Source organism: Pipistrellus kuhlii, unplaced genomic scaffold (genome assembly GCF_014108245.1).
Source record: "Pipistrellus kuhlii isolate mPipKuh1 unplaced genomic scaffold, mPipKuh1.p scaffold_m20_p_10, whole genome shotgun sequence".
In the NCBI taxonomy this organism is placed as follows: Eukaryota; Metazoa; Chordata; class Mammalia; order Chiroptera; family Vespertilionidae; genus Pipistrellus; species Pipistrellus kuhlii.
The window spans coordinates 15,337,753-15,349,853 of NW_023425405.1; the positions used below are offsets into that span (position 1 = coordinate 15,337,753).

At 40.5% G+C, this 12,101-nt stretch overlaps 1 protein-coding gene across 2 annotated transcripts in view; it reads left to right on the forward strand.

Moving 5' to 3' along the window:
* The window catches only part of EXOC4 (exocyst complex component 4), a 674,653-nt gene that overhangs the window by 529,903 nt on the left and 132,649 nt on the right, over positions 1 to 12,101 (forward strand). For both annotated transcript variants that reach the window (XM_036427305.2, XM_036427297.2), the window contains one exon: positions 2,301 to 2,437. In XM_036427305.2, coding sequence (XP_036283198.1) covers positions 2,301 to 2,437 — 137 coding nt within the window. The remainder of the gene's footprint in view (positions 1 to 2,300; positions 2,438 to 12,101) is intronic.

Consider the following 12,101-nt stretch of genomic DNA (forward strand, 5'->3'; position numbering starts at 1 on the left):
GGGGTTGATCCTGTGTGTCTGCATCTCCCTTCCACTCCCACTGCCATCAGCACAGGGCTGGTCACCCGAAAACACTGGGATAAATATAGACCAAACCGATCCAATCAGAGAGGTGGGTCTAGCATCCTCCCATGTGTCAATCGCGGTTTATTGGTGTGTGTTACTGTTAGTCCCGTTTCTTTTGTTAGTAGTATTGTCCTGAAGATCCTGAGAAATTATAAGCAAGTAGCAGCTGGGGAGGGTGGGAGCTGGATGAAAGGAGGAGAATGCGGAGCTTGCTTGTGAGACATTGGTAATCTGGTCAGGCAGCCCCAGCACACCTGGGAGGCCCGGAACAATTACAGTGTTTATTTCCCAGAGCAGAAGCGCCAGGGCACCCAGTGAATACTCGAGTGATGAGGGCCAGTAGATTAGTGGCACCATCATATTATCCTCGGTTATTAGAAGAGTAAATTGAGTCATAAGAAAGGAAGAGGTTACCCAAACCTGCCCCGAGTTGATTACCAATGGCATAATTGAAAGGAGAGCCAGGCCTGTCCCTCAACAATTCTCGCCAACTCCCGCACTCATCTTGCCCTCGCTCCTCTTCCCGCAGAGCTCTGGGTTTTAGACTGGCTTTGTCAGGAAGGCTGAGCTGCAAGCTCCTTTGTTAATTGCTGTCCACACGTTGTAGGATATCCTGAGTTCTGAAGCAGGATAAGGATTTTAGATTCTTCTTAGCAGCGTGGGGACATGTAGCTAAGCAGAATCAATTCCTGTCACTCAACACACAAATACAGAGAAAAGGGATTATGGATCAGGGGAATCTGCAGTGTTTTAATCTTAAAATCAATACAGAAAAGGAAGTTCAACTTGTGGGGATTCTATAGAGATGGTAATTTTGTTTGCCTTACCGAATGTAACTGTTCTTCCTTTTCTCCTTCTGGTTATTTTACTTTGGGAGAGGTTAGAGGGGGGAAGAAAGGGAAAAAAGACAAGAAATTCCTACAAGCAAATAAACATACACTTGTAAACACATAACAAGCTGATCTTCCATTGTGTAGAAAAAAGTTGCCTACTTTTATCTATTCTTTTTATTTTTAGAAGAAAAAGAAAGCTAACCGAAACCCTGTACCTCACTGTTTACATTTAAGCATAATAAAATGCATTTGATTCTTTCATGGGTCACTGTCAGACTGGAAGAAAAAATGTTTTTTCAATGTTTACTTTATGGCCACGTCTAAGGTAGCCTATGCAATTCTATCTGATTAAATGAGTATTCAACAAACCATTTATTGACCAAAGGATTCCAAGCTGCTAAGCATGTGATTAATATTACCCCAGTGTAAATCTGCTCCTTTTGAAAGATGAACTAATGGTTCCAATAACTCTGTCTTTTCTTAAAGGGTGAGAAATTACTGATTATGCCTCTTTTCAGAACTAACACTGGTTTACTGCAGAGTACTCTCTGTCTCTGTGTCAGAGTCTGTTTGGACATTGCTTCTACAGTGGCAACAACAGCAGCAAATACTGTGATCTCAGGAGAAAACGATGGGGCTACAGGCAGAACTCAGGTCTAGCCGGGAGGCAGAACCGTGTAGTTAAAAGAGCAAAGCCTGGAGCCTTTGCTTTATGTACCACCTGATTCTAAGCTTGTTTGTTCATCTTTAAACTAGGGATGAATGCAGGATTCACCCAGGAGTAGACATGTTGAGAGGATTAAGTGAGGTGAAGCATGTAGAACCCTAGCACTGTACCTTGTACTTGTAAGAACCAATACATGTTCGTGATCATTATGATCATTATGTGTCTAGGGTGAGATATCATATGCCAGGTATGTGAAAACATTCTAGAGGCAGTAAAGCACAATGCAAATGGTAGTTGTTATTCTTAATAAATTGATGGTTTTGAAGCTTTAAAAATAAGTTCATGGAAGGCTTTTTCTTTTTGTTGCCTGCCATTGGTCCCTCATCTCAAAGTACAGACCTGAGGTGATAAATTAGGCCCAACTGAATAGGTGTTCACTTTCTGAAAAGCCACAGAGACAGCTGTGACTGCCCAGAATTCCATGAAACCAATTTGAAAATCCCTATCTTGTGTTCTTTCATAGAAAATACTTTCTCAGATCTTGGGAAGACCAGCTCTATGTAAGATATTTATTTTGTTGTCATTTTTAATCAGTATTTCTAAATGCCCTCCCAGGAAAGCTTGAGTGTTTGAAATAATTGCATTATTTCAACCTCTTTCCTTGTCTTACCTATATTAACTTGAATGAAAAAACAACAACTCCTAAATCTGTGTCCTCTCTGTGTTCTTGGCAGAGCACAATCATTGTGGAGAAGACGGTGCAAGACCTCCTGAATCTGATGCATGACTTGAGCGCGTACTCAGATCAGTTCCTCAACATGGTGTGTGTGAAACTTCAGGAGTACAAGGACACCTGCACAGCGGCCTACAGGTAGGTGCTGTTGGGACCTGAGCAGGATCACTGGCAGCCTGACTGTTGTCTGTTTGGTGAGCTGCCTTCAGAGCTTCACTCAGGGGAAAGGACCACTGTTGAGTTGGTCAAGGGGCCTGCAGAGAACATGTGCCACAGAAAGTCTCCTGGATGCTGTCCTCATCCCACAGAGGGTCAGAGCCACTGAGACTGCCATCGGTGGGTTAGATGAGGTGTCAGCCTTGATTTCCATGAAAGCTTAGAACCTTAATAACCTTCCTTGGGATATTCCAGAATATGATTAGTAAATCATGTGATTCTAAACGATCTTTAAAGTAAAGCAATTTCAAACTCATAGGAACACTTAATAATCTATAATATGATTTCCTCTTAGTTCTTTCAAATGTGTTCCTCTTACCGTTTGATCTATAGCCTTCCTACTGTCATGAAAAGACAGTTCCACTGTTTTTAGCATCAGCAGAAATGAAACACCATTGTTATGAACTTGAAAACCTTTAGTTTTTTTCCTCTAATTTCTTTTCTTTGGGTTCAAAACTCTCTTTGAGCTCATGAAAAGGATCATAGCACTTCTCATGAAAAGCTAATTGTAGGAGCAAATTATGATCTGGTTGACAAGACCTAACACAGGGGAGAAAGGAATGTATAATAAAATACTACATTGTGTATGATATATAATTAAGCTTAGGCAGGTGAAGTACAGTACATAATCAGGTACTGCTTGTGCAGTACAGAATATAAGAGCAGAGGGAATGAAAGAGAGAAAGGGTGTTTGGAATCTGGAAAGATTTCACAGACGATGAGCTGTGTGGTGGGCCTGAGAAAGACACATTCGATGTAGGAAGTTGCAAAGAATGAGTTAGAGTGGAGAGAAAGCACAGCACAATTGCCTAGTATTCAGAGGGGGGATGGAAGGAGGTTTGGGTGGAATGGATGTCCTAGTAGAAGGTTGTGAGAAATAATATTCAGCAGGAAAAGTAAGACCAAATAACAAAGGCTCTTAAAAGGTAAGACTTGAACATTTAGATGTTGTATAGTAGACGATAAGGAGTCATATAAGTGAGCCAGGAAGCAGTAGTCAGAAAGATGAATCTGGCCGAAGACTATACAACTTAGATTAAAACTTCACTACCTTCCAGCAGTAAGTAATGGTTATCCACAGGATATCAACCAATTAAAGAAAAGAACCCAACTACCTCGCTGAGGGGTGTGCTTCCAAAGATATTTTACTTTATTTGTTTAAAAGTGATTCACAAAATTATATTTGCCTTTAAATCATACAAATAATCAGTAATTATTCTATAATAATTGTGTACTAAATAATAATTATAATGGCAATTCAAACAAAAAATGTTAAAATTTAGTCTCGTGGTAACAGAAAATTTTAATTTATTTTAGATTCTAATTTCTACAAACAGTTTTTTGGCAGAACACCACAATAGAGAAATCAATAAGATACTTTCAGGCATAAATATATATTTCTAATGGATGAAATTCAGTGAGAACTAAAATAGAAATAATAATTCCAAGAGAAAAATGAACAATACCAACTGTCAAAGAGGCCCTTATTCGAATATAGTTTATGTGTGTAATGGTGGGTATCAAATCCCTACGGTGTTAAGATTCCACTGGGTACACTTAAAATAGTGCTTTTAAAATGTCACTATTTATAATATTAAAATATATTCTTTGTCACCATTTAAGTTCATACTGAAAGATATTAAATATCAATTTTTAAATGTGGGGAGGAGAATGTCATTTTTTCAAAATTCCTTTAACTGGTATACAAATACAAATTTTAAATATATATTTTATTGATTTTTGTACAGAGAGGAAGGAGAGAGATAGAGAGCTAGAAACATCAATGAGAGAGAGTCGTCGATCAGCTGCCTCCTGCACACCCCCCACTGGGGATATGCCCGAAACCAAGGTATATGCCCTTGACCGGAATCGAACCCGGGTCCCTTCAGTCCCCAAGCTGACGCTCTATCCAATAAGTACAAATTTTAAAAGCCACGTTCATCTTTAGTTCTCTCCAATTGGAATTTCTGGGCCACAGCTTTACAAAACCTACCTCCAAAGTGATTATGCCAGCATCATATCAACCAAATGAGACTCAAATATTAATAGCATATTTTAAATATTAAAACAAAATATTAAAAAAATAAAACCTTTAAAATTGGTTGCATTTTAATAACATCGTTTTAAACTTATTGTTAAGTTTGTCTTTAACCTCCATTGAATTTTAAGGTTTTTTTTTTTTTTTAAAGCAAATCATATCCTCTTTTTGCTTAAATTTAATTATGGCCAACCAATAATTCTAACAAATAATGCTGATGAATATTAGTTATAATGGAGAAGTTACATAATCTGCCCAAGATAAGGTAAAGTTGATTCTAGAATCTAAACACCACTGATCACCATTTATATTATTATTGTTCTTGTGATTTTTTAAATTAATTTTTAAATAAATTTTTATTGATTTCAGAGAGGGAGTGAGAGATAGAAACATCAATGATGAGAGAGAATCATGGATCGGCTGCCTCCTGCATGTTCCCTACTGGGGATCAAGCCCTCAACCCCAGCATGTGCCCTTGATCAAAATTGAACTTGGGACCCTTCAGTCCGTAAGTTGACACTCTATCCACTCAGCCAAATTGGCTAGAGCTGTTCTTATGATTTAGAAAGGAGTTGTTGTTGTTTTTTTGTTGTTGTTTTTTTAGCTTCATACAGCTTGGCATCTTACTGGCTATAGATCTTTTCCTTGTCATTTATGATCCTGCCGCTCAATATGTCACGTGATGGGAAGCCCTCGACATCCACAAAGCAGGCTGGTCCTTTTGAGCAATTTCTTGTTTTGAAATGATGTCCCCCTATCCATTGTGCATGGACCTTTTCTCCTGGTGTGATTCCAAATTAGTTTAATCCTTATACATGAAAACCCTTCATATATGTGAGGTTGACTATCAGGGTCCATATTGTTTTCCTACCCCTGTCCCTACCTCAGACTGAACACTCTCGGTTTCTCATAAACCATCCCAGTCTTCTTTTTCTCTTGCCCTCTAGCCTGGCTTGCCTGGCTTAAAATGGAGACCTCCTCACTCAGCCTAGCAGCACTATCACCTCCCCCGTGCAGGACCCAGTAGCTACTGATTGAGCGTTTACCAGACCCAAGACACATGTGAGTGTATGGGGACAACAGAGTCAATCAGGCACAGATTATACCTTTAATGAGCTTATATTCTTGATAGAGGATAGAAAGGGAAATAGGGGACAAAGAAAGGGGATGTGTTTGTATCCACAGGATTAACTTATAACAGAAAATACAGTTAGATGTTCCAGGAGGAAGAAATTATCTGAGGAGGACAAGAAAGGCTGGGAGGAGGACATGAAGGAGGAGGCCTTGTGAAGGAAAAGGAAGACATGACTTAGGCTTAAGGAGCTGAAGGAAGAAAGGAACCAGAGAGATGTGAAGGTGATGGGGAAGAGTAAAAAAAAAAAAAAAAAAAAGGAGGAACAAATAATGAATTTGGAGTTTTGGAAAGGAAGGCTGAGCCGAAATGGTGGAGGATCTTGAATGCCAGGAATTTGACCCTAAATTAGGTGGGAGCTGGTGAAGATGAGTGAATGGGGAGTACCAGGTGCTTTGGGGAGATTCTCCTGAGCTTTGTATAAGATGAATTGGACGGCAAGTGTGTGAAGGTAGAAGAGGGGCCGTGAGTGCTGGAATCAGAGGAGAAGCTGGGCAGGGACAGAGAGCTCAGTAATCATTAAGGAGGTAAATTTGTGGGGCATGGTCACTGTTTGGCTGGAGGGGGTAGAAACTGATGTGGGAAGAAATAGATGAAATTAGCCTTATTTTTTTTTATGCTGTTTTTGGTAGGGATTTTTTTTTTTTTTTTTTTTTTTTTTTTTTTTTTTTTTTGCCTCAAATTCAAGATCTCACATTTACCCATTAAATTTAATGTTACTTCCAGCTTGTCATTTTAACCTATTGAGATATTTTTGAATTCTCATTCTGTCATCAGAAAAATCTTAGCTATTCCTAAGATTAGGAATTTTTTGTCAATCTTGATTTTATAAGCAATCTACTGGTTCCTTTATATATATCATTTTTAAAAATGTTCTTTAGGACAGGGCTAAATTAAGAATTTGGGGCCATATCTCTCGAGACTTCCTTTGAGATCCACATCCACATATCACTCAATACTCCAGGAGCTCATGGGTAGCTCAGAAGGAGGCTCTGGAGCCTAAATTTGAATACCAGCTTTTCTACTTTTTAGTTCTATGACCTTGAACAAAGTACTCAGTCTCTCTGTACCTTAATTTTCTCATCTGCAAAAAGGATATAATAGCTCTTCCTTCAAGGAATAGTTTTGAAAATGTCAATCTTTTAGAATTGTTTTTAGCTAAATATTAAGCTTCCCAAAAATGATTAGCTGCTATTTTGATAATGAGTACCATTGATAACTATACTGCCCTATAAGAAAGGTTACATTTCTTGCTGGTTATCACCAAGTCCCAGTCCTTTTAATGTAGCTAACCCTCCCTCCTGTCTCCTCAAGATGGGCTGGGACAAGCTAGCAATGGTGTTTGAGCAGGAACCTTACCATCTCTTCACTTTGGGACCCACTGCTCCCTGTCCTGCCAGACCTGTGTTAAGAACTCTCATCTTGAACAGCCTACAAATTACCCTTGGAAAGAAGGTTTCTTGACCTTGAGCCATATATACTATTTATTCATTCAAGTCAATGAATTACCTGGTTAGGAAAGGAACAGAGTCATGTGACTTACTCATTGTGAGGTCTTCCTGGCACCAAGTGAGTGCCACTTCCTCCTTGTTCACACACCATGTTTAATAGTCCACTCTAGAATTTTGCCTATAATTCTAAATTCTACCAGTTTCTGAAATTTACCTTCGTTTCTTCTATGAACATGATGGGGGTTTTTGTCATGTTGTGTGCTATTTTATATAGGAGAAAGAATTGTGTGTTTCTATTTGAAGAAAACCTTTAAAAAAAAGGGGAGGGATATTGACATAGAAGACAGGGTAAATTGTAGAACCAATGCTTTGGCGATGGGTAGGGTGGGATTAGTGAGTAGGGTGGATTTAGTGAGTAAGTCTAGTGATTGGCTTGAAGCAGGAACATGGGTGGTGGTGTTCACCATGGTATGTCCTTCTTGAACAGGAATTGAGGCATTTCCCTGTTATTTCTATTTCAACATTTGGTCCATACAGTGCAACTGTATTTCTAGTATATACTCCTTCCAGGATCATGGCCATTGCTTTTGGTTCTTGATGTATTGTGGCCATCAAGAGTTTGTTGATCCCTTCCCCTGGGAAGCTAGTATGGCACTTTGGTGACCTTCTTGGCCATATTCTCTGGAAGGCTGCCACTAAGAGACCATCCCATATACAGGGTAATATCTGCAGTGATCTCACAGTTTCTGAATTACAGCCTAGGATGAATTATCTTGGGGCTGGGAAAAGTAATTCTGTGAAGCTTTGAGGGGAAGAAATAGAATATTATTTATGTGGTTGTTATACAACAGTGTGCACACACATACGCACACAGCCTGTTGTCTCTTCCTTAATCAGGTTTTCACACCAGCGGGAAAGTGTTTTCTTATCGGATGAGTCTGAAGACACAAAGTGTCCTTACTTCCTCTGTCCTCGTGGATTGGCCTCCCCCGGGTTGGCACCTGCTGAGGAGTAATTAGGGCAGTCCTAATTTGGACAGCCAAATCCTGATTACAGTGAGAGGAAAAACAGGAAATGTTCTAGTTTGGCTGCCAGCAAATGACTGACTTAAATAGCAAGCCATATACAATTCAAATGATTCAAAATGATATAACACAGGGGAAGGAGGAAGGGAGCTGGGAACATTGCAGTCGGGTTCTTTCGCAGCAGATAACTTTTACAGAAATGATCAAATCCACAAGCTTACAATGCCCTCTGCTGAGAGCTGGCTGGTTTTCCAAGTTCACCGAGTTTACCACGAGAACCGGGGCATCCACTGGCGTTTAGAGGTCAGAGAGGTCAGAGACAGCTCACCTTGCCATGAGCACCTCACCCTGGAGAGAAAGACTACATGTAATGATACCATGCTACATGCTCTGGAGAGAGAGAGGTTTTTTAAAAGGGAAATGAGGACCCCCAAGTCTTTTCCTTCATTAGCCACCCCCTTGGGGCTTAAGGAATACTCATCTGCGAGGTGTCTTCTGCGCTGTTAGCAGCAGGCAGCTGGTCCATTCCTCAGCCTGTCTCAAGCTGAGCGCTTCTCTCCCTTTGCCGCCCTCTTTGTCCTGAGGCACAGCCAGCAGCTTGTGTCTCAAAATAGTCATTTAAAAATTGAAAGTCACAAGGTTTTGAAGTTTCTGTCTGTTCCAACTTAGCACTTGTTCATTAATAAAAATTTTGTTAGGCCTTTCTGCGTTGCATCCAGCCTGGTGGAGGATGCAAATAAAGCATCTTCTGATCTTAGAGGCTTAACTAATGTAAGACACAGCATGTTCCCACGCTCTGTTGGGGAAAGGCCCACCTTTCACCACTTCTCCACGGAGGACCGAGGACAAGAACTAAGGAGTGACATGGGACAAACTTGCAATAGCTGATGGTAGAACCCAGTGTGGCCCAGCCTGCACACTTTGCTGGCCCTCAGTCACCCTGTTGAATGAATGGGGAAATTCCTGGCAGATTGAGCAGGAGAAGCAGGCAGTAGGGTAGCATGTCCATGGTGATGGCTGGGGAGAAGGTCCAGAAATCCAAATGACGAGGGTTGGCAGTGTGGTTAGGAATGCGAAGAACAGGAGCTCTGAAAGCTTCCCCATATTCAGTAAAGGAAGACTGTCAGAGGTTTGAGGAGAAAGACGGCCTCCTCCCTGACCCACACAGAGTGTGGAGAAGGTGGTGGCCTCATCGTGCTGTAGCAGAGACAGACACCAGGGCTGTGATGGTTCATGAAGCTCTTCGGGCTTCCTGTGTAGCCACAGGCCAGTTCCTGCAGGAGTGAGAGCTGAGCTCGGTTGCCTTGCTGCCTTTGCCAACAAATAACTTTGAACTTCAAAAGTGCCCAGGGCACATGCCAGAGAAGCTGCCACCAGCTCCATGCCAACTGCCTTCCAGTTTGCCTCTGTTTTCCAGGCACCATCTCCAGAGTTATCAGACGTTCCCTAAGTCTGGATTATTGAGTAGAAACACACCCCACCATAAATCTCTCCGACGAGCATTGAGCATGATATAAAAGATAACGTGATGTTTCTCTGCTCTTTTCCTGTTTATTCTGCTTCTTCTTACCTTAAGGGTATTTTGGTTTTGAATTTGCGTTTATTTTGTCCTGTTTCGTTTTAATCAGCAGCATAGTGCCTGCTCTTATTTATTTCTCCCTCGTTGCCGTTATGACTGTGTTGCTGGACATTGCGCTGCATTGAGCCTGCTGCAGGTCATCGTTCACACTCAAAATTCCGCACCAGCAGCTTCATTTGGACCAGCTTTGCCCAGGGTTCATTTGTCTAGCTTGGCTCCTAGTTTGTGAAGTGTCTGAAAGTAAACACGGTGCCCTGGAAACAGTTGAATCCAATTAGCCCCACCTGCCCCTGGTTGTTTACCTAATGAAAGACTCGGCACCCCAGCTGTGTCCAGGGACCAGGCACACTTGCACGTCCCAACTGTTCCAGAGAGGAAGCAATGCACATCAGAGCCAGTCGGCACCAACAGATGTTTTCCGAATGAAATTTACTCAGCTGTGTCTGGAGGGTGGACCCTCTCATGGCAGCCTTATCACCTGTTCCAAGAGGTATACCTATTTTCCTCTTCCTCCTGGGAGGAGGTACAAATAGTTACACAGATGGCTCTGTCTGTGGCCCATTGAGCTGTGAATTAATTAGTAGATTATGGTTCTGGTAGTGGTAATTAACCCTACTCTTCTTGTGGAATAATTGTTAGAGATTTAGCTCTATTTTTTTAGGCTATTTGTATATTACCTGGAATTTTGTAGCCCACACAATCTAGTTTAGCACAAAATTATAAACCAATAAATGCAATTGGTCAGGATGGAAACTTGCCATTTGAATGAAAAATTTCCTTTAGCGTAATTGTATGTTGCTAATCAATGCCAGTATTTTAAACTGGAATATTGGGAATTGCATCTGGAATTGATGTTTATTCCACTATGAATTAATAATATATTGTTGAGGGCATTATATAGGTAGCATGTTAGTTAATTTAGATTACATTTTTTAGTAAGACAGGATCAATGAATATTACTGAAGGCAGTAATAAAGTACTTGAATTATTGAATTCTCTCAAAATCTTCTCAAAAATACATAAGTAAATAATGTGAGTGCCTTTAACATAGTTCCCTCTAAACTAACTTTTTAATTCCAGCTAGTGCTAAAGGGAAAAATTCTAGGTCCCCAAAATGTGCAATACCATCTCACACCTATAGACTAAACTGTTTACTGAGTCCCAGGGATGAAATGGGCCAGAAAGGATGGGCTCAACGATTTGGAGGCTGGAAAACTGAGTTAGGTTTGGGCTTCTAATTCTGAGCAGCAGAATTTGACCTGTAGTGTGAGTTTAAGAGGAAGTGAGCCACCCAGCCAAAATTCTTTCAAGATATAGAAACTGAAATTTAAATTTTGCGTAGTGTCCTTTTGATTTAAAAAATAATAATTTAAAATACTAGTATCAACACAGTTTATAGCTTATATCGATAGTATATACAAAGCTGTATATGGGGCAGATTTGACTGAGAGGTCATAGTTTGCTCAGCCCGTCCTATGGGGCAAAGTTCTAACGGTTAAGTTGTAGGTGATAAGTATAAAAGGAGGGTTTTTTTTTTGTTGTTTGTTTGTTTGATTGCTTTCCAAAGAGAGAGATCATTGAAGGCTGCTGATAGAATGGACAAATTCTTCATAGAAAAAGTGAGACTTGGAGGAGACTTTCCAATAATCACCACGTGAAAGTAAGTGGTAGAAGGCAAGGCTTGTCAACAATCACTCATTAGCTCATTTGTTTTTTGAGTCAGGATTTTTTTATGTTGGATTTTTTTCAGGGGCGGGGAAGGGTACACCTATATTCATTAGTCTCATTTGTATTAAATTCAGGGAGGTACGGTGAGAGTCAGGCAGAGCCATCTGTGATTTGGTCAAATGCCAGTGGCTTGATAGCTCACCAAGTCATTTAGTGCAGAGCTAAGGGCTAAAGGAAAACCACAAAATTGGTTTTAGTTTAATGTATTAGCTAGACTCCTAAAACTGAAGAGGGCTATTTTTATCTCCAGTTTTGTTCTTATACACTTGCCCAATATCAGGTATTGTGCTAAGTGCTGCAGGCATAAAATCTAATAAAAAGTCAACTCTATCCTCAGAGAACTCATCATTCGGTATGGGATCACAAATTATAAAGAGGTGTAATAGGACCAGTGAGAATAGAAGTTCTGTGTAAGGGAGTGGTTCTCACCCTTGACTTCACGTTGGAATCACCTGGGAAACTTTTACAAATTCTGATACCTAGGTCTCATCTTCTGCGAGTCTCATTTACTTGGTCTTAGGTTGGTCCAGTTTATCACAATGTGCAGTCACCATAGAGGCTCAAAGGAGAGGACTCAGCTGTCCTAAGGGAAGAGCCAACATAATCCTGATCAACAGAGGCAAGGAAGAAAGA